General features: G+C 43.0%; 2 protein-coding genes across 20 annotated transcripts in view; one reads left to right on the plus strand and one right to left on the minus strand.

The window, feature by feature from the left end:
• Window positions 1-17,041, plus strand: part of Kdm1a (lysine demethylase 1A) — a 65,919-nt gene extending 48,878 nt beyond the window's left edge. For both annotated transcript variants that reach the window (XM_078025585.1, XM_078025586.1), the window contains 11 exons: window positions 3,777-3,919; window positions 4,280-4,370; window positions 5,758-5,892; window positions 6,605-6,678; window positions 7,430-7,541; window positions 11,235-11,367; window positions 12,788-12,975; window positions 13,335-13,449; window positions 14,950-15,077; window positions 15,654-15,800; window positions 16,566-17,041. In XM_078025585.1, the coding sequence (XP_077881711.1) occupies window positions 3,777-3,919; window positions 4,280-4,370; window positions 5,758-5,892; window positions 6,605-6,678; window positions 7,430-7,541; window positions 11,235-11,367; window positions 12,788-12,975; window positions 13,335-13,449; window positions 14,950-15,077; window positions 15,654-15,800; window positions 16,566-16,751 (1,452 nt within the window). In that variant the 3' untranslated portion in view covers window positions 16,752-17,041. The remainder of the gene's footprint in view (window positions 1-3,776; window positions 3,920-4,279; window positions 4,371-5,757; window positions 5,893-6,604; window positions 6,679-7,429; window positions 7,542-11,234; window positions 11,368-12,787; window positions 12,976-13,334; window positions 13,450-14,949; window positions 15,078-15,653; window positions 15,801-16,565) is intronic.
• Window positions 17,042-18,238: 1,197 nt separating this feature from the next.
• The window catches only part of Luzp1 (leucine zipper protein 1), a 93,749-nt gene continuing 89,677 nt past the window's right edge, over window positions 18,239-22,310 (minus strand). For all 18 annotated transcript variants that reach the window (XM_078025583.1, XM_013364380.4, XM_078025577.1 and 15 more), the window contains one exon: window positions 18,239-22,182. In XM_078025583.1, the coding sequence (XP_077881709.1) occupies window positions 22,027-22,182 (156 nt within the window). In that variant the 3' untranslated portion in view covers window positions 18,239-22,026. The remainder of the gene's footprint in view (window positions 22,183-22,310) is intronic.

Genomic DNA, 22,310 nt, shown 5'->3' on the forward strand with positions numbered 1-22,310 from the left:
GTTTTTGAAGAATTAAAGATCTTGTATTGATGGAGTGTGATCAGAGACAGAACTAAAGGGAGCTGTCCTTATTTTGAGATATTTTCTGCAGTGTTAGGGGCCTAGTCAAGAAAGATGTTTGGTTTTCCCTAAGTATTTTCTATGCGAGCTGGGCACTCAGGCTGCCCTTCTCCGACCATGTTCAGGGATGCTTCATATAATCTTTAGGACCAACACAGAATTGAACCCTTTAGAACAGTGATACTCATCAAATTCTTTTCAAATTTGAAAGGCATCATTTTACCTGGAATTTTCATAGAGAAAAATAAATGGCTTTGAAAAATCCTAATGAATATCTGTTTAAAATAATATTAATTGGTGTTCCTTCTTTGATAGAAGGTGCTAAATTATTGATCCTTTCCCCCCAAATGCTACTTAGTTTGCTGTTAAAAGTTCTTATTATGCCATAATGTGGAAATTCACCTGCCTTCTAACTTGGTTCCTAATCATGTGTTGAGTTCCTTTCTCAGAAGGGATACCGTTTAAGGACCTGGAATAAAATGGTCAAATAAAATTAAAATTTCTGTGACTTTTATTTAGAGATTGGCAATATTTCAACTCCAGTATGATATACTTTTTTCATAATTATTGGCAGAACTAATAGAATCTCAGAATTGTCACCAAGAGGGAAAATTACCTGAAACAGAGATAGTTTGGGGTGCTTAGATAGTTATTTGCTAAAATTTCTTTTTGTTATTTGGATATATTAAAGAGAACATTTGTAATTACTTATTTTTAGAAATGGATTCAAGATTTAAATGTATTTTAAAAACACATTTTGGGTTTATCCTGGTCAGTATTGTTTGCCCAGGGGATAAGTATTTTATTTACTATTTTCCAAATATTCCTTGAATTTCGAATGGGAATATTAAAGTTAATGGGAGAACAGCCAGGTGTCAACATGTGCAACCCTCCAGTGGTTGCTTGACGAGGCCAATGAGGCCTGGTTGCTGACTGTATTTTACAAATCTTGTGAAGCTAAACCTTGGTTTGAGTGGTGTCCCAGAGATGCAGTCCTGTCATCTGGTGTCAGTCGAATGTGGCAGTAATTTTTTGGTTTGATTTTTGTTTGATTTTGTTGTTACTGTTCTATGTTTTTCCTTTCTTTTTGTTAAGTTTTGCTTTGTTCCCCATTGCTTTCTGACACCTCTCCCCACTCCCTGCCTTTTTAAAATTGCCTTTCTTTTGGCCATTTCTATGCCTTCACTCTCATTTTGGTCTCTGTATAGTCTGTCCTTATTTCTCTGGTGGTTGCAGCTTCTGAGCTAACAGAATGCTTCTGTCATGCTATGTGTTTAAAGCCTTGATTTTACTGCTGTCGTACAAAACTAAACTTGAAGTGGCTGTTGGGCTGTTATTTACAGTTTATTTCTCTCTCTGCTGCACTGGTTAAAAGGACACTGTCAAGGTATTTTTTCATAATTTTTCAAATCATTTTCCTCACCGTTTACAATAACCCATTAAAAGCTTGACACTTAAATCTTTTCCTTTCGAAGATCCTCTCCATCACACATTCACACTGGTTTGTTGTTGTAGAGTTGCGCCTATATGTTGGGCTGGTGCCATTTGAGTTTTTGTCATTGAAAGCGCATGTAAAACGTCAGTTTTTTTTTGTGGGGAGTGTGGGTAGACTAAAGGGGAAAGTGTAATGAATCAAGCGAGCTGCTCAGAAAACAGAGGGAAGAAACAAAAGGTCAATTTGGTCCCTCTAACCTTGACAGTGTCCCTTTAAATATTTCTCTACCACACATCCTGGACCCAGTTACTGAGCCTGAGTGCTGCCTACTTTCTCAGTATGAAACCTCCTATGTGACTGTCACCCTAGCTGCAAAGATTAAAGCTTGTCTGAAATAAGCCATCCATTTGGCACTGGAGGAGCTTTAATCTGTCTCATTTGCATTCTTGTGTACTGGCACATTCTGCCCTGTAGTAGTGGCATATGTGATCTAGTCCCCCTTCCTGCTGTAGCATCCTCTTGTTAGGCATTTTAGAAGCCACATATGGAACTGCCACCTTTTTGTGCTCCAGAAAAACCAGTCTTGCACATAGTATCTATGATCAATTAAGATCACATAACTATAGATTTCATGTTAAAATATAGTTGTTTCCTTTTTGAAAGGAGAACTATCTTTGCAGAACATCTTTGCAGTAGTTGCATTAGAAATAGCAAATTTCTGAGTAGAATTTCATTGTTTGAGTTGCTCTTTATATGACCACGATGACAATGAAGAAAAGTGATGATGAGAAAGTGGATGAAATTCCTAACAAGAAGGTCTTTTTCGCTAAGAGCCCTCTTTTTTGGCCATGGGTGGATAGGTTGGATGTCTTTGAATCCACCAAGTCCTGGGACTGCCCTGGTATATAAATGGTACAACGTATCCAGGACCTGATTCTCGGCCTCATTTCTCAATACAAACCAAAAGATTCTTAGGAATTTAGATTTTCTTTAGGCTAAGGGTGATTCTCTAATTCATTAGGATACCTTGATCCCACGAGTAGTCTTACAGAACTGAAAGCTTCAAGTATGACTTTGATTAAATCCGTTGTGGTGTTCATATAGATCCAAAGAGAGCTTTCTTTTTTTTTTTTCCTGCAGATTGCATTAAACACCAGATTCTTTTTGCTCATCTCAGAGAGTTACTTGTATGGTCAATAAAGGGGTAGAGGCTCATCTGTTTGGTTGCAAGGGCAAAAACAAGGAGTTTCAAACAGGTAGACTCTCACTGTGATGATCTTGTCAGCAGTTAGCTACCTCTGATTAGTTTTAGTGTTTACTAGAATATGCTTTAGTGTTTTGTTTTCTTCTTACTGATTTTACGTAGACTGTAAAGTGAATGTCCATGTTTTGAATTCCATTTTCCAGTCAATGCCCAGCTTATAGCAAGAGATGCTTTCCTTAGACATGCTTTTTTCTTCTCTTGCTGCCATGAATCCAGCAGCAGGATGCAAAGAGTTTGCTTTGGGGCAGAATTAAGCAGTAGCAGAGGGATGCATGTCGATCAATGACATCAGTGGGCAAGGGCACTGCCTGGCCTATGACGTGGTCTTGCTGCTTGATGACCTGTTTTGTGATTTGTTTCCTTCCTCTACAACAGTGAGGGGCCAAGCCTTCTGGTATCTCAGTCTCTTCTAGTCTCTCTAGAAACTTTGGGCATTTAGCTCTGAAATTATTGGTACCATAAAACATTATTACTCTGCAAAAGGTGCTAATGTGTTCTTATTAGTAGCCATATATTTCACTTTTTTTCTTCCCTACTCCCTCCTGAAATTCTGTCATCTTAGGGGAAGCAGATAACGTGGGCTTCTTATTTTTCCATCCTGCCCCTATTCTGGAAGGTTCTCAGGTGTGTTAGTGTAGTTTTGGTTCCTAGGACTTATCTGGTGTGTCGTTTGCATGTCAGCCCAGCTCAACTCAGTGCATGTCAGCTCAGTGCACCTCGTGCTCCATGAAGCTTCAGTTAGCACCATGTAAATCTCATGGCTGTTGATGGAGGTGGATGGAGTCCAAGATCCGAGGGCAGAGTGGGAAAAGAGGGAAGTAATCAGGGCCAAAACATTTCACATCTCATTTAAACGAACTTAACCACTTCATAGAAAAGAAAATTCAAATCATTGTCCTCAAAGGTTTTTCCCTTTGAGATACATATTTTGACCTTTTTAAACCTCAGAGCATTTGTGTCTTTGTGAGTGGTGTTAGTCTTAATAAGGACCAACTCTGCTATACTTCGGATTTTCAGGTTCCTAAAGAGAAAGATGAAATGGTAGAGCAAGAATTTAACCGGTTGCTAGAAGCTACATCTTACCTTAGTCATCAACTAGACTTCAATGTTCTCAATAATAAGCCTGTGTCCCTTGGCCAGGCACTGGAAGTTGTCATTCAGTAAGTATTTTGGTAACAGCTTATTGTATAGTGAACTCCTTTTACAGATTTGTTGTTTATATTGTAAGTTTTCAGTAAGTCTAATTTCAACTAGTTTTCATATGAAATTGTTAAATCCCAAAGGAAAAAAGCATTTAAAATAATTTCATGGTCCTTAAAGCCCCTTTCAGTTCTCAAATTGATAGCTTTTATGACATTATTGCTGTATTTAACATATAATAATTTGCCACCGGCCAACTTTCTTCTTCCTGAGTGTTACAAGTCCCAGTGGGCCTTGATGTCCCTGGACGTGCTAGACATGGCTAGTCTTGTGCTGCAGAGCTGGCTGTGTGGCCGGGGCATACGTGTTGTCTCTCCTAGGTTACAAGAAAAGCATGTCAAAGATGAGCAGATTGAGCACTGGAAGAAGATAGTGAAAACTCAGGAAGAACTGAAAGAACTTCTTAATAAGGTGAAAGTCTGTATTTATTTTCATTGTAGATAAGCTTCAATGCAGGGGAGCGGCGGTGGGGGCGGGGGGAGCCTTTCATTTAGAAACTTTAAAGGCATTTCTGGGTTTTTCCATGAAGAGAAGGTCTGTAGAGCTGGAGCTCGTTATTATTAACAAAATAATGACTAGTGAAAGACACAGTTGTATTTGTCAGTCTTTCAGTATGACACCATTGTGAAGTCATTGTTAGGAGAAATAGGTCCTTCCTGTGTGTCTTTTTAACTCTTCCAAAGCTGGCCCAGTATTCCTGCTGAATTCTAAGATCAGAGAGAGATCAGCTGTACTGGGGCCAGAGTACCCACCGATGAAGACCAACAAATCAGCAGCCAGTTCATCACCATAATTACTGAGGAGCCGAACAGCCCCCTCCCTCCCCATTCTCCAGCCAAGGAAGGGCCTTGCTCTACTACCACCACCTCCACTTTAGCTCCAGGTTCTGGACTATTTGAGTTCAACCATTTATTTCTCCTCATCTGGCCAACTGCAGAATAATACCAGTTAGGGCGAAAGCCCCTGTAGTGAGGGTCGGGGGCTTTTCAGTGCAAACTCTGGGTGTGCCTTGTGACTGGGGTCTCCTCGCTTTCTCACTCTATCTCATTTCTTCATTTCTGTCAAAGAGGTCTCCAGCTCATCTGCATGAGTAGGGGAAGGATGGAATGAGAAGAATGACTGGGGGAGAGCTGCCAGCTGCAGGAGACCTACAGGGCCCACTCTTGGATTCTGTCACCCATGTCCTTACAGTTAATGTCAGTTTTAAAAACTGACATTAAGAATGGTTCCAGGGCCGGGGCTGTAGCTCAGTGGCAGAGCACTTGCCTAGCATGCGTGAGGCACTGGGTTAGATCCTCATCCCCACATTTAAATAAATAAGGCCCCTAAAATATATATATATATATATATATATAAACAAACAAACAATAAAGGCATTCTGTCCATCTACAACTCCCAAAAAAATATTTTAAAATATTAAAAAAAAAAAAAGAATGGTTCCATAAGGTTCTTTGTGTGATGATTTAGCACTTTTATGTATCTAAGAAAATAACTGGCTTCCCCAGATAAGTTTAATTAGTAGTAGATTGTTTTTCTAGGAAATTAAATTCATTTCAGTACATTTTGTTCAATTGTATACTCCTTCCCTCTCGTTTGAGAAGAACCTGTTGTAGTTGACAGCACCACACCTCTGTGAAGGATTGTCGTTTTGTTCTCAAATTGTGTGATGTGGAGTAGGTATTGAAGAATTCTAAGGACCTTAACATAAAAGCTTAGTAGAGGAGCCAAACAAGGGTACTGTAATTAGAAGTGAATTACATTTCTTTCTGAAATGGGAAATTTGTACTTTTCCCCTTAGATGGTAAATTTGAAAGAGAAAATTAAAGAACTCCATCAGCAATATAAAGAAGCATCTGAAGTGAAGCCACCCAGAGACATTACTGCCGAGTTCTTGGTGAAGAGCAAGCATAGAGATCTGACTGCCCTGTGCAAGGTGCAGTAGCGAGTGTGCCTGACTGGTTTCTCTTGGAATTCTAAGAAACAGCACAGATCTGGGGACTCTGGGGAAAAAAGATAATCACTAGCCAATCACAGGTGTTGTAGTACCCAAGAAGAGGGTTGGGGACACTACCAACCATGGAGACTTATGGGATTAGTTCAGTTTAGGATCTGCTTTTTCTGAGGAATTTTTACCCTCACAGTTTAGAATAATAGTAATGAATATGAAATAAAGTCACATGGAGTCACACTGTCTGGTAAAATCCCTAATGTGGTATCTCCCAGTCTTGTGACCTTAGACTCCTTAATCACCTCATTCATACGTGGTGTTCATAGTAACTCATGTTGGGGGGAGGTAGTAGCAAAGTGAGAATCACGTTATGTATCCAAAGTGCTTATTCTGGTGCTAGGGACAATGTAAATGCTCAGGAAATGTAGTAGCTATTATTTTTCATCCATACTTTGTAGCATACTACTAGTATATTTCTTCCTTTTTTTCCTTCCTCCCCTTTTCTCTTTCTGCACACTCTCCCTCTGCCCAAGTTTGTCCCAGGCTTACAGTTTCTAAGATCAAAAATTCCTGAGCTATGACAGAATATGTGGCCAGAACATACATGCCCCTTATGGGAAAAATAAGCTGGGTTGATAAATAAATATTGACCTTTCAGGATAAATCATATTCACTTAACTTTAAAATTTTTTATCAGGAATATGATGAGTTAGCTGAGACACAAGGAAAACTAGAAGAAAAACTTCAAGAGTTGGAAGCCAATCCCCCAAGGTGAGGAAAATAAACCTGAACATTCAGAGGGATAGCTTCGCCTATTCATTCTATGTACGAATTAGAAGGAAAACGTGCGCTTTTATATTCAGCAAGTGTATTTTAAATTGTTTAATGAATGAAAAATATCTATGAACAAATTTCAGGTTTTTAATCCCCTTCCTTTATAATTTAATGTGTAATAATTTTAGGTATCTAAACAGATTATCTGTGAGAAGATAACCTTGCTCCATAAAATCTAGTGTTTGGGTGAAGGTGGAGTGTCTTTGAGTGTGCTAGAAGTGCCTTTGCTTTCACTTTCCATAATTCTGAGGCCTAGGAAGGTGTCATACTTTATTTTCCTGAGAGTTGGGACAGTAACTGCATGCTGATAAGATGCTCCATGTGCAAAATTCCTCTGTTCTCTAGTCAGGGATGCTTCTCATCCTTGGCTATAAAGTCCTAAAACAAAATTTTTCATAATAAACTTTGATACTGCAAGAAGACTGAGTATGAAGTCTTTTTTCCAGATAAATGAGGCCCCACTGTTCTTTGCTTTCTGAGAAGAACTCGTCACTGTTCATGACATTAGGGGTAAAGCAGTTAATAAAGACAGATAAGATTCTACTTTCTGACTATAATTTCATCATAAAAGTCACAAGCCCCATCCCTAGCTTAGGTTCCAATACATTTACTGAGACTCCATTATCTGCCCCTTGAGAACCATAATGACGTCTCTATTAACTCTTGTTCCCTTGTCCTTACTTTCCAGTGATGTGTACCTCTCGTCAAGAGACAGACAGATACTTGATTGGCATTTTGCAAATCTCGAATTTGCTAATGCCACACCTCTCTCTACACTTTCCCTTAAACATTGGGATCAGGTAAAATTCTTTTATCATTTATTTTGTGAAGTACATATCTCAGAGTAACCTTAAGATAAACTGTTAATTTTTGTGTATTTTTAAACAGCTTTAGTAAGAGGTATCATTTATGTGCAGTGAAATTCACCCATGTTAAGTGAACAGTTTGATGATTTGCCAGATAGTCATGAGCTACCACTATGATTAAGATAAAGAGCATTTCCATCATTCTGGAAAATTTTCTCATGCCCCTTCGCAGCTAATACCCCATCCTGGCTCCTGGCCCTAGACACCCAGTAGTTTGCTTTTTATCACTATAGTTTTGCTTATTCTATAGTAAACAGATTGAACAGCATAGATAGGTCCTTTTTATTACTTAGTAGTATTCCACCACGAGGATATGCCATAGAGTGCTAGCTTGTCATTGGTGCACTGATGGACACTGGGGATGTTTCCATCTTCTGGGCTATGAAGTCGTATTTATAATCTTTTCTTTAAAGCTTCATGGTTTTTCTCTTTTTTATGTTTATTTTTTAGTTATAGTTAGACACAATATCTTTATTTTATTTTTATGCAGTGCTGAGGATCGAACCCAGGGCCTCACAAGTGCTAGGCGAGCGCTCTACCACTGAGCCCCAACCCCAGCCCATGGTTTTCCTTTTTCATTGGTTGTGCTGGGGGTTGAACCCAGGGCCTCATGCATACTAAACACATGCTGTACCACTGAGCCACATCTCCCATCCCTTGGCTTTGTACCTTTTATACCCTAAAAAAATCTTTTGTCTTGGGCTGGGGTTGTAGCTCAGGGGCAGAGCACTTACCTAGCATGTGTGAGGCACTGGGTTCAATTCTCAGCACCATGTATCAATAAAGAAAATCAAGGTCCATTGAAAACTTGAAAAAATAAATAAATCTTTTGTCTTACCTGAGCTCACAAAGGTTTTCTATATTATCCTTTCAGAGTTTTGAAGGTTCAGCTCTTGGGTTTAGGTCTAAATTCTTTTATTTGTTTTTAATCCATTTTAGTTCATTTTTACATCTAATGAGAAGTAAAGGTAGAATTTATAATTTTCCTTGGGGGGGTATCTAATTATTTCAACATCATCATTTTTTATTTATTGTATCTTTGCCTTTTGTTGAAAATCACTCAGCCATGTAAGTGTGAGTCTATAGTTTACTCTTTTCTATTCATTTATCAGTTGATCCATATGCCAGTATCACAAAATCTTGATTATTATTGCTTTAAAGTAAGTTTTAAAATCTTTAAGTACTGATTTGTTTTGCAACTTTGTTCTCTTTTGAAATTGTTTTGGCTATGTTAGTTTTTCTGTTTCCATAAAAAATTTAGAATTAGCTTGTCATTTTCTGCAAAAAATACCTTCTAGAATTTTTTTTGGAGGACATCAGATTTCTAGATCAGCTTAAGAGGAATTGCTGTCTTAAGAATCCTCTGGGTCAAAGATACGGCTCCATGGTAGAATCCTTCCCTTGCATGCATGAGGCCTTGAGTTCAGTCCTCAATATGGGTGTGGGCTCCTTCTAATCCTTGAGTAGTATAGATTGTCTCTCCACAATTTAGTATAGTTTATCTCTCCACTATTTAGATTTTCTTCATCTCAGCAATGTCTTAAAGTTCCCAGTGTACAGGTCTTACCTGCTTTATGCTATATTTAAGGGTGACTTGTACAGGGTTTCTAGAATATTAAAAGGACTAATCTTTAAATCTGAGACCTTGGCCAATTTTAAGACTCTATAGTAAAGTAAAATTTTACTTACGTATTTTTGCTTTCTTCATGTTTTCCTAGTAAAATCATTTGACTATTTTTTTAATATTTATTTTTTTAGTTGTTGTTGGACACAATACCTTTATTCCATTCATTTATTTTTTTATGTGGTGTTAAGGATCGAACTAAGGGCCCTGTGCATGCTAGGCAAGCGTTATACCACTGAGCCACAATCCCAGCCCCTGGCTTCTTTCTTTTTTTTTTTTTTTTAAAGAGAGAGTGATAGGGGGACAGAGAGAGAGAGAGAATTTTAATATTTATTTTTTAGTTCTCGGCGGACACAACATCGTTGTTGGTATGTGGTGCTGAGGATCGAACCCGGGCCGCACACATGCCAGACGAGCGCACTACTGCCTGAGCCACATCCCCAGCCCCCCCTGGCTTCTTAATCTAACAATTAATCTTTAAATTGTCACTGTTATTCTTTAATATTTGAATTAACTAGGACTGGACTTGTTTATGGTAAAATCTTAGAGAATTAACCAGTTCTTTTATAGTTTTTCACTTGTGTTAGTCAGCTTTCGGTTGCTGTGATATGACTACTTGAGAAAACCAAGTTATAGGAGAAAAGATTTAGGCTTATGTTTTCAATCTGTGGTCATTTGGCTCCATTGCCCTGGGCTTTGGTGAGGCGGAGCTCACCAAAAGAACAGCTGGCTGCTTGAGGTAGAGTCAGAGCAGCAGAGGGACAGAAGAGACCCTTCAGAAGCACATCCCAGAGACCCGCGCCTTTTAACTAACTAGGCCCCACCTACCAGTAGAGCCACCAGCTGGGGACCAAGCCTTCAACACATGGAGCTTTGGGGGACATTCCAGATCCAAATTCTAAATTAGGCCCTCAAGCTCACTGATTATCCTCTGAGGTTTCAGTACACATATATTTATAACAGTCATGATAGTCTAGATTTTGCAAGCAGTTTTTTAGCTGACCTGGTGGGGAACAGATGAGTCAGTGCAAAGTAGTGAAATTTTTGCTGCCTGCCCAATATTTTTATCTAATTCCAAAGATTAGGGTATGTTTGATTGACTAGCCTTCAAACATTTCTCTATATAGAATTTTCTTTTTCAGCAAATTCAAAGAAATAAGATAACTTTGGAGATTCTTAATTTCCAGGCCAAAACTTGGCTTTTTTTTTTTTTTTTTAAACTATATGGATTATCTTGGGCCTTTGTATAATCCTGGATTGCCCTAATCTAGTTTGACTGGCTAGTTTTTGGAAATCTTCCTCAATTTTAAAAATCTAAGTTTAAGAAATAAAGACTGATTTTGCTCTTAGGGTAAAGGAAAATTTAATTACGATGGTGAATCTGATGTCCTACAAATATTTAACGCACTCAGAAATCAAATAAACTGCTTTGTTAATTGTCTGAGTTTCCATGCCCATCCCCCATGGACAATCTGGACCTTGATATAGGATTTTTTTTTTTTTAAAGAATTTTGACCTTTATTTGTTTTTATGTGGTGCTGAGGATCGAACCCAGTGCCTCACCTGTGCTGAGAAAGCACTCTACCACCGAGCTACAGACCCCAACCCTGATGTAGGAATTTGACGATATAGGGGAAAAGCAACTGCCTTACTCCCACTCCCCAAAGATTTGGGGCACATTGGTGTTTGTTTCTCCTTAATTTTCTTTGGGTGGCTGTAGTTGAATACTGAGTGATTATTCCCACAAGCTTGTATTTTTTCAGTATTATCATTTAGAACTTGATGCAAATGACATAGATTTTATTAAAAAATGGTGGGGGGGGGCTGAGGTTGTGGCTTTGGGGGCTGAACAGTAGGGTGCTCACCAACACACCTGAAGCACAGTGTTCAAACCTCAGCACCATATAAAAGTGAAATAAAGATATTGTATCTACAACTGAAAAAATAAATATTAAAAAAAAAAGAAAGAAATGTGGAACTAAATTCCCTCCTCTCCTCATTAGGATGATGACTTTGAGTTTACTGGCAGCCACCTGACAGTGAGGAACGGTTATTCCTGTGTTCCTGTGGCATTGGCAGAAGGCTTGGACATTAAACTGAACACAGCAGTGCGCCAGGTTCGCTATACAGCTTCAGGTAGGTGATGGTTGTGCGGATAAGAGCTCTTCCCCGGAAACAGGGGATTGCTCTTTTGTTGAATATGACCTTCAGCAAGAACAGTATGTATGTTTTCTAGTACAGTGTTTGATAAATGATGGCTCCCAGGTGAAAGCTGTGCATTTACAGATGATTGAGTCTTTGGAGACGTTGGAGGTTTGAATCACCATATTTTGTATGAACCAGAAAATTGAGACAAGTTTTCACATGAAGTAGGAGAGTATTACAGTAGCAGCCAGTGAGTTTGGGTTTAATTTTGCTAAGTATATCAATATCAAAATTTGGACACCTGCACTTTAGAGGGGCCCACTCCTCACACTTCTCTGATTCATGGTCTTTGGGTTCATTCTGGCTCTGGTCCTGAGAGTTTATGGGGTAAGTGCAATGTCCTTGTTATTGTCAGTTACTTTTGGGTGGGATGCAGAAAACTTGTTGTTCAGCCACGTTGGCCTGCTGTTCTGAACTCCTTAGAACAATAGATCACCTCCCTCTTTAAAGACCCACATGAGTGCCTAGGCATGAGAAGTGGAGATTGGGGCCACCAATCTTAACTCTCCTGGTCCCTTTCCTAAGTTACTGAGATCCCCACAGTACATGTTTGCTTTTACAGTCACAGAGTTTTCTGTTGAATTTTCCCATCAAAGGCAGCTTCTAGCTGATGAAGGTCTACAGCCTTGAAATAGCCTTTGGAGGCAGATGGAGAGCATTGAGAGTAACTAGTGTTGTTTTCCCTAGTTCTGCAACCAGAGATGGTCATGTGCTGAGCACTCACACTGTATTATGGGATACATTTTATATGATAGCAGAATGATACGTGTATTTTTAATATATAAATTAGTATTTAGTAGTAAGCATAAATGAGGTAAAATAACAACATGACTTCAGAACCCTTTCTGTGGTTAACTTTGAGCTCATTCATAGTCTGAGCATTATAGTGTGTTCTCAGGAAGAGAGCAACAGTTTGAGGCTGTGTCCCCTCAGTCTGCGTCACACTCTTCTGCTGCTGTTCCTCTCTGGGGCCTTAGTGAGCAGCTAGCCACAGTGGAAAGGCACTGTGTCCTTTTGGGCAGGGATTTTGCTCTTAATTTTACTAAATTACTTCCCTTTGTAAGTGTTAAGTCGAGCAGGTGACCAGTGTGTGAGGGCGAGCCAGAGTGGGGTGGGGATCGATGACTTGATGTGGGCAGTGGGGGTTTAAGTCTTGGCAGCTCTTACTTGTGTAGCCTTAGACTCACCTCTTACCTGTTTTCTTTGGTAAGGAATGGAGATAACAGTACCTACCTCGTGGGCAAGTACTCGGGCTTAGAAGAATGGCATGTGGATCCTGTTGTGCATTAAGTGTTTAGTGCCCTTATTACTATCCTCCTCATCATCAATAGGCTCTTCTTCCCTTCTCTAGGCTGCGAAGTGATAGCTGTGAATACCCGCTCCACAAGCCAGACCTTTATTTATAAGTGTGACGCCGTTCTCTGCACCCTCCCCCTGGGCGTGCTGAAGCAGCAGCCACCGGCTGTTCAGTTTGTGCCGCCTCTTCCTGAGTGGAAAACATCTGCAGTCCAAAGGATGGGATTTGGCAACCTTAACAAGGTGACGTGCTCTAGGCGCCCTCTCTGTGCCTGGTGTGCCCTTGGCAGTGCTGTCCGCTGTCTCTCACGGGCTGAGGCCTGTCTTCTCATTCCTTCAGCACCCAGGTATATAATAGCATAAAGTCCAAACTCATTTAATCTTATAGGGTCATTCTGCAAACTGCGCCTACACAAAGTCAGTCATAAGTGGCATCCTCAGTAGTAGATGGATGGTGGGTTTCTGGGCTTATACATGAGCACAAAAGTACATGAGGAGACTTTAATGAAGTCTGAGGAGGAAGTGGTTCCTGCTGAGGAACAGAACCACTCCAAGAAGGCTGTGGGTGGAGGCCGCAGCAGCTCACTTGCCCCCTTCTGCAGGTGGTGCTGTGTTTTGACCGTGTGTTCTGGGATCCGAGTGTCAATTTGTTCGGGCACGTTGGCAGTACGACTGCCAGCAGGGGTGAGCTCTTCCTCTTCTGGAACCTCTATAAAGGTAACTGCTTTTTAGCTTTTTCTCATATTCTTATAGGAACACAGAATTAGGAACATTGGAGGTTTCCTCAAACTTACATGCTTTAATTTTTATTTTGCTTAACCCAGTAAGCAATTCCTAGAACTCCTTCTAGGTGTCGGGAAAAGAACACATAAAAAGAATCACGTTAGCAGGGAGGGGCGGGCTGGGGAGGCTTCCTGGAAAAAGCAGCTGGTATTTTCATTCTCAGACTGTCATACCCACTTCACCCTGAGTCTTTGATCACTTCCATTTGATGCATTTTTCATATCCCTGTCTCTTGTTCTGTAATTGGACTCCTGTTAACTCTGTATTAGAGGGAAAAAGTCTGTGCATCCTCACCTCCCTCCACGTAGGAGACAGGAACTGACCTTGACTACACAGCTGCACCCAGGGCGTGGCCTTGATGGTGCAGGCACATGAATGAGCCACCCCAGCTCCTCCTGTCTCCCTGCTTAGTGGGGAAGTGCCGTCCTCACCTCCAGAGCTGCTCTTTCCATGGAGGAGGTGCTTTGCTCCTGTCACAGCGCACTGACAAGTGCTTTTTCCCTTTCTCCACCCAGGCATCAGGTCCCCTCAGTGCTATCTCGCAGTATTCCTCAGACCTGAGTGCTCCTTCTCCACTGCCCTCTCCAGTCCAGGCCACTCTCACCTCTCACCTGGCAGCTGCCAATTTACTATTCATAATTCCTACTTTTCTCTTTTGATATCTTTCTGTTGCTGAAGGAAAACATTCAAATTCCTCCTCCTCCTCCTGGCCACCTCAGAGCTCACCTTAATGTAACCCTCTCCAGCCGCCTCTTGTCTCCTCCCACTGCTCTACTCCAGGCACACTGACTTGACCTCCTGGTTATAGGTCGCTGTACTGGTTTTCACTTTGGGCCCCAGCTTGTGCTGTGGCCTGGGCCACTATTTTCCTTCATCTCTTCCCAACCTGGCTTGTTCTCAGCCTTCAGGTCTTGGGCTAAATGTCAGTATTTCAAAGAGGCCTTTCAAGGACACTAAGCATGCCCATTGCATTTGGCCCTGTATCCTATATTTTCAGAGCATCCCAGTTCCTAATCATATCTGCGTGGTCATTTGTGACTTGAATGGAGTAGGGTCTAGTTTCTGTATTTTCTATCCCCAGGATCTAGCCCTGTGCTCCTCATACATGTCTGTTTCATAAACACTCTCCAAGTGACTAAAGGCAGCGATGGGCTTGGAGAGGGGCCCGAGATAACAGAAGGGACAGCCCTGGTCCTGGAGCCGTGTGAGGTGCTCAGGGCCGCTGCGTTCTGTGGAGCAAGCAGCAGCAAAGTGTCCTGCTGCACTCACTGTAGAAGACCAACCCCTCTGGCCAACTTCTGGGGATGGAGTTTAGGAAAATCATGTTGCTAGCATTTGAGTGATGCTGCCAGAGTGCCAGGAACAAGGGTGGGGCTTAACAGGGTAGTTCTTGAGAACAATCTAGAAAACCCTGGAATTGTTCTGTTTGTCCAGCTCCTATACTGTTGGCACTGGTGGCAGGAGAAGCCGCAGGCATCATGGAAAATATCAGCGACGATGTGATTGTTGGCCGGTGCCTAGCCATTCTCAAAGGGATTTTTGGTAGCAGTGCAGTGCCCCAGGTAAGTTAGTGGAGGGAACAAGAGGGATCCAGATTCAGACTCAACTAGGGTTTGGAAGTTCTCGGTCAGGACAGTTTCCGTTTCAGTGTGTGCTGGGTTGTGTGAATTTCAATGTATGTGGACTCCAGGACTCCATTGGCATTTAGAAAAAGCCCCTTGGTGCCCGAGTCAGAATCTATAGGCTGTTGGCTGCATTTCTTTTCTGCCTGCAGAGCCACGCCACTTTCGATTTTTAGACAAAGTGGCCAGATTAGCGAATGCCCCAGGGAAGTCCTGAGAGAATCCCATCGTGCTTTTTTTCTCCTTTAGAGCCACTGTGATAATGTCAGCCACTTATTTCTTTGAAGGGAGGGACATTAATGTTCCATATATAGAGAGTAACAGTCAAGTGCTGTGTGGCCCTGAGTCGTGGACAAGGAGGCGTGGTGGAAGTGCCTTTGCAGTCTGAAGTCATTTTGCCTCAGTAGTTCAAAGCAGCGGTGTATTCATGCCCAGCTCACACCTGCTTTTACACCTCTTGGAGATGGCTGGTTTGTCCTTGGTGCTACTGACTTTTGCTTGTGTTTTTCCCTTTAGCCCAAGGAAACTGTGGTGTCTCGTTGGCGTGCTGATCCCTGGGCTCGGGGCTCCTATTCCTATGTAGCTGCAGGATCATCTGGAAACGATTATGATTTAATGGCTCAGCCAATCACTCCTGGGCCCTCAATTCCAGGGGCCCCACAGGTGAGAGACTAGAAATTTATTTCTGGGCTTATCCAGAAAGAGTGTCCCAGGGCAAAATTGAAGTCACCGATTTCTCTCCTTAATGGTTCGTTCTATCCTTAGACCCTTTCGGGTAGCAGGAGCAGATGGAAAGGGAGCATAGTGTTTGCGTCTGTTTTCTTGCAGTCTACATTCAAAATGGAAGAGCTATGCCAGTCAGGAACTTAAGTTTTTCCCTTTATAAAACAAGACCCATTTTTAATTATGCATAACTCAGGTTGTTAAAGGGATTTCAGTCTCTAGGGGCTTCAAGGCCATGTCCCTGAGAAATAGCTGTGGACCCCTATTTAGACTTTTGTCAGACCTTATTCCACAGATCAGGGAAGCTTCCTCAGTACCGTAGCCTAGGACTTGGGTTTGCTCTGAACTAGAGGTGAAAGAATTCCTGAATTGGACTAAGTGCTCTACTCTCTAGTTCAGAATGGGTAAGACACCCCCATCTCTGCCATCACTAGGCACTACATGCGGTAAAGAAAGCTAGAAATTTGAGCATCATTAAACTGATAAGAATAGATGCAGTTAATAAGTATCACTAGAACTGAGGCTGGGCTGAGTCCGATTTCTCCTTCTGTCAATCCTAGGAAAATGCTTTATTGTAAGAGACTTTCATAGAATTGATAGTTAACTGCCTGGAGCAGGATCAGCCTTCAAAGGTCAATAGGAATTTGGCAGTTCAAAGAATAAACATACTTCTAACCTCCTAATTTTTTTTTCTCTCTGAAATAGCCAATCCCACGACTCTTCTTTGCGGGAGAGCATACAATCCGGAACTACCCCGCCACAGTCCATGGTGCTCTGCTGAGTGGGCTTCGAGAAGCAGGAAGGATTGCAGACCAGTTCTTGGGAGCCATGTACACACTGCCTCGCCAGGCCACACCAGGTGTTCCTGCGCAGCAGTCTCCAAGCATGTGAGACAGAGGTATCCTGAGGAGATCTGGTGTCTTTTGCCATGTAAAGGAAGCTCTTCTAGCAATATTAGATCCCACTGAGAAGGTCCCATCCTGTTACCTGGACTCACCATCAGCTGGGAGGGCTCCTGATCTGACAGAGGGTCACATTCTCAGAGAAGAACTTGTCCACTAGTTTGGAATTGTGTTCTTCATAAAGACTGAGGCAAGTGTTGTGAGATAACATCTTAGTCTTTTGGCGTTTTTTGGTTTTTTTTTTCTATATTTTGAGAATAAAACTTCATAAAAAAATTAGTCTTTTTTTTTTTTTTTTTGTCTTTTGGATGGGAGTTGGGTACAAAGTAGGGGTGTTACTTCAATGGGAATCTTCCTATAATCCAAGCAACTCGGAAGGCTAAGACAGAATTATAAGTATTCTACCTTATGATGATAGTGGTGTGTGTTCTCCCTATTTAAATGAGGATATTCCTACAAAGGGGAAAATGGTTTCAGGGCGTGCCCATAGGTACAGTGTACTTTCTGGCCAGTGGGGCTTGATGTCCCTGCTGGAACTGTGGGGTGGTGTGCCAACAGTGTATGAGGGGAACCTCAGGTGCATTTTCGAGATAGAGGGCCCAAGTTTGTGTAAATAGTTTTTAACAGACCATCATTCCGCCTTTATTCCTCAGATCCCCTCTGAAGGCAGTGTGCTTGCTCACTTTGCAATGGTGTCGATCTGGGAAGTATTACATGAGCGGATCAAAGGCTTGGGTGATTTGGCTGTTAGTGGCTTAAAACAACAAACTTTCTTGCAGTTTGGGGATGGCCAGTCTACGGTGGGTCTGTGTGGCTGCATTTACTGTGGAGGATCTGAGAGCTGTTTCCTCACCTTTTTCAGCTTCGAGTGGCTGACTATGTTGGTGCGGATGCCTTCCCCTATAGTCAAACCTGTCGCCCTGCGTTGGGATTCTTGTGAGTTAGTTCTCTCCAACTAACTCACAATTCTGTAGTGTGCTCTTTGCCACATGAAAACAGTTTTACAAGAAGGGAACAGGAGCATTCCTTTCTTGGGGGCTTTTAACAAATGCTATGCTATTGCAGTGCACAGGAAGTAGTAGCTCCTGGCAATCAGATTTCACTTGTGTTGGCCAGTTCCTCCTTACAGTTAGTCTAGATGAGATGAAAGGACATTATATTGGTGGTCTGACGAAGATTAAAATAACTGACGGAAAGATGGGAACCACATATGGAAGAAAGTGCTTGGGCTTGGGATGCACACTTGATTTGAATCCCAGTGCTGCCACCACCACTGCAACCTGATGGGGCTGATTATGACACAAGCAGTTGGAAGAGAGGCTGCTTTTTGTGACAACAGATTTGAAAAGAAAACGTTTAGCAAATAGCTGATTCTAACTCTTGTTCAGTTAACTGGTGAAATACACTGGATGCACCAATGGAGAGAAAAGAGACATCAATAAAATTGGCATCACTGACCACTCAACACCACGCATGTGGAAACTAGGGAACTTTATTGGTACATACTGTGCTGCAGAGTCAACAGAGAGCATGAGAGCCAGAGGATACATGCAGACAGGAGCTTCAACTCTACACATGCACCCAAGGAGCCCTGAGCCACTGCCCATGGCTTTGCCCTGGTTTCCAGCGGCAGGTTCTATAGCTCCCTTGGTCCCATTCTTGGAGCAGAAGCTACTACACCTAGACTCCAAGGAGCAGGGGTGAAGCCAAAGCCCCTGCTTGAGCAAGTAGGTGTGGACCGACTAAAGACTGGTGCCCCAGCACAGGGGCCTATAACGCAGTATCAGTTTATTTGAGGGCTATCTTTCTAGCCCACCCCCATCTTTAAAATACAAAAAAATAGACTTTATTCTCTTAAAAATACATTCCGTTCGTTCAGTACATGTTCTGAGCTGTGAAGCAGCAGGAAAATAGGGCCCCTTTCCTATGATCTTGGTTGAGGCTTTGAGGAGAGCCCTGTTCCCCACTTGGGGTATTCAAAAGATAATCCCTACAAGCAGCTCTTCCAAAGCAATCTTGCCAGAGTTTGTTAACAAAGAATCCCACACCAACAAAGGCAGCCAGGGACCCTGTTCCTTTACTGGGAAGTGTAGCACTTGGCACTGACCCACTAAATCTAAAAAACTACAACTGCCCCAGGACAAAGTCCAAGAACACTAGAGGCCCTCCCACACCCCAAAACTCTTGAGAGGGGAAGAGCCGTGTGCAAGCTTGTCTGCAACCCAGACTGGAGTTGTTGGCCCCACTCACATCCCTTCCACCCATACTTATAACCATTTCCCTGCCATGGCTTCTCTGGCCACCACCCTTGTAGCTTTCCCTGGTAGTTTTAGTATCAGAGCAGAAAAGACCAGCTCCTGGCATGTAGCCAGCTTTATTTTCTCCAAGAAGCTCTGTGGGGACAAGTTCCCCAGCTTCACCAGGAACCCTCCCACAACCATACACCTGCTGGTACATTTTAAGTTCGAGCCAGGCTGCGGAAGATTCTAAAGTGGGTTTGTTGGCTGGGACAGTGGGAATATTTGGCTTGGTTAGACAACTATTCAACTACCAGGTCTCCCTGCTACTTGAAGGCTTCCTCCAGGACCCCTGATGGTGAGGTCCTGGTCTGAATGGTCACACCTTGGCTGCTTTTCAGAAATGTGCCTTCCTACTTTGGAATCTGAGGCCAGCCTTGCTAGCCATTTGAAGCCCAAAGGACATGAGCCTCAGCCTTCACTCACTAGTACAAATGCTATTTTCTGCAATGCTGAGAACATTTAAAAATAAAATCTATTTTACAGAGGTCCTAGAAAGTGTGCAGATTAAAGAAACAAATACAATATTTATCCTGAAATAATTGTTACAATCAAACCCTATTGCACTCAGATTTCAAAATGGCAGCCCCAGTAAAAGGGCACTACAACTGTCCCTTTTCCATAGAGCATTTTGAGTAGCAGCAGATGTTGGTGCTGCTGAAATGTGGAAGGATCCAAACTTTGGCACCAGGAGCTACAGCACCAGAATCCAGGGCTCCAACACCCAAAGACAAAAATTATTGGCGAGATCTTTTTAGGCATGTCGGATGCCCTCCTGTTTCCATCAGTGGAGAAGAGCTACAGACTTGTTTCTGTACCCGCAATTGACCACTACAGAGGTCAATTTCCTTTGAACACTCAGGGCTGCCAAATGGTTAAGGAGAATGGTGGGATGCTGCAAAGAAGGGGTTGCATCCTTCAGTGAGCAAGTTTCTGGCCAGTGAGCGACCCAGGAGAAGCAGCAGGAAGAGATCTTAAAAACAGCGTCCTAAGTAGTGCATATGAGATGGGATGTGAAGAGGAGAGGCAAGCCACATGAAAATGCCTTTAGATTGGCAAACTCTGGAAAACTAGTGTGGAAGTAAGGTAGGTAGCTGTGACCCAAGTCACCTCAGGACAGCATAGTCTGGTGCAAACATGGGGCAGGATGAATGTTGGGGCCCATGCTGAATTGAGGCAGGGAAGGCCACTCAGTCCTCTCAAGGAAGTTCTCTGTCTTCCCTCTTACCAGGAAATTGGAGAGAGAGGAACAGGAATGGGAGACTTGTGCTACAGAAAGCACCTGGCCTGACAGGCAGACATCTGTCTGGCATCAGGCAAAGCTGGTGCCACACAAGGCCTCTGACACCATCCAGTCAAAGTCCTTCACTTAGCAGGTGGAAATGTAGGAATAGGGAACTTTTCTGCCCTCACTTCCATGAGACTAGAAAGCATAATAAGGCCCAGAGAGACGACTGTAGGCAGGAGGGAAACTCCTGTAGACAATACCTTCTAGAAGTAAAAATCAGCCCACACCGGATGGTGAAAATGGGGATCTCAGAATACAAGATCATTCATTTCAAAGAACTCATTTTACAAATAGGGAAAGAGGCTTCAGGAGGACAATGATTCTCCCAAGGTCACACAGCAAGGAAGTAAAGCCATGGGGAAAAACCAGCTTTCCAGACATCTGGTCTAATGTTCTCTTGTTTGAAGGCAACAGCGTCTGCTTCATACAAGCAGCTTTTGAAGGGGACCCTTCTTTAAATTGAGAATGCTACAGAAAAAGCAGGGCCAGGAGTGTACAATCCTTTTTAACTGCCTTATGTGATTGGTATAAAAAAACAAATCCATTTGTATTTTTGTGGCTTTCTGAAAGGTTACTGCACTTTGAATGTATAAACCTGAGGTCCTCGATGGGCAGGAATCACCTTTCCTCCAATGAAGGCATGTAATGATAGTCAACCTGCAGAAACCAGAGGCCGCTTCCATAGGAATGCATCAGCGCCGTAAAGTGCGAAGCCTCCTCCACAGGGATGGAGGAGGAAAAGGAGGGAGTATTCTCAGTCCGTGCCTTCCATGGAGCTATTGCTTGTGGAGTGACCACAGGGAATTGCTTCTTCCTGCCTGACTTCCCCCTTGCTGGGCACGTCCTAGAAGGCAGTGTGCCGTGTCAGGCCCAGCTCAGTCTAGGGATTTTCCCAAGATGGGAACATGAAGTTAGCTGAGGTCTCTAGCCACAGGAAAGAGCAAGTGGTGCCAGCAGCATTACTGGTGCCCAGGGAAGGAGACGCATGAAGCTTGTGCACTTCCAGAGGCCTTTGGAACGGGGAGCAGAGAGCTGGGGTGGGGGAGGGATGTGTCATTCCAATGGGTGTCTACATGCTCTGTCCCCAAGAAACTGATCAGCCAGGGGGCCAGGTCAGAGAAGTTTCAACTTGAAGGGTAGCTCAGAGGCAGCACGAACCCCTGTGACTTTCAAAGTCTGAGGAACTCCAAGTAGGAAAAAAATGGAAGCCCCCAGAAAGAAAAAAAAAGTTGATAGCCGGTCATTCTTGTACTTGGGCCCTCGTGGTAAGGAGGCAGAAATCAGGGCATTCATTACCCACACGGAGAAGGGGCTGTTCTATGATACAGAAACAACCCACCAAGCAGCAGAGGAGAACTTTCTGCTACTGTTTCTGGTGGTGGGGTTTCTATATCTTCCCATTTGGGGGCCAGAGTGGCCCAAGTTACCTTAGGGACAGGAACGAGGAGAAAGGACTCATGCATCAGGGAAGGCTGGGCCTAGGGACTCTGGTTTGTAGTCTCTGATTCCCTCTGACCAACAGGCAAAAATTACCTGAGCCACAGCCCAGCTGTCTACCAGTCTCCCAGCCAAGGCCTTGTGCCTAGCCTGGAGAACTGGTCTTGGAGTCTTCACAGGGCAGGAAATGGAAGAGCTAAAAAGCAGCAGCAGAGGAGACAGAGCAGACCTCACCAGCTGGCTCAGTTTTCCTCAGCACAAGGCCTGTTTGGTCGTAATCGTTCCTCGGCCCGGACTCGCCCAGGCTCTGGTAGCCCTTGCTTCACGGGCGATTCAGACCGCTCCAGGGAGTTGTGCAGCCGCCGGTAGACAGTAAGTGTGCAGTCTTCACCCTCCTCCTATGCCAATAAATGAAAAAAGTGAGCTGCAGAAGATGGTACAGCAAGGACCAAGACACCCTCATTTCCTACACCAAATGGGCACATCCCCACCCCCCAACCCCCCCCAACCCCCGCACCTGGTAGAG

Source organism: Ictidomys tridecemlineatus, chromosome 11, assembly GCF_052094955.1.
Source record: "Ictidomys tridecemlineatus isolate mIctTri1 chromosome 11, mIctTri1.hap1, whole genome shotgun sequence".
NCBI classification, from domain to species: Eukaryota; Metazoa; Chordata; class Mammalia; order Rodentia; family Sciuridae; genus Ictidomys; species Ictidomys tridecemlineatus.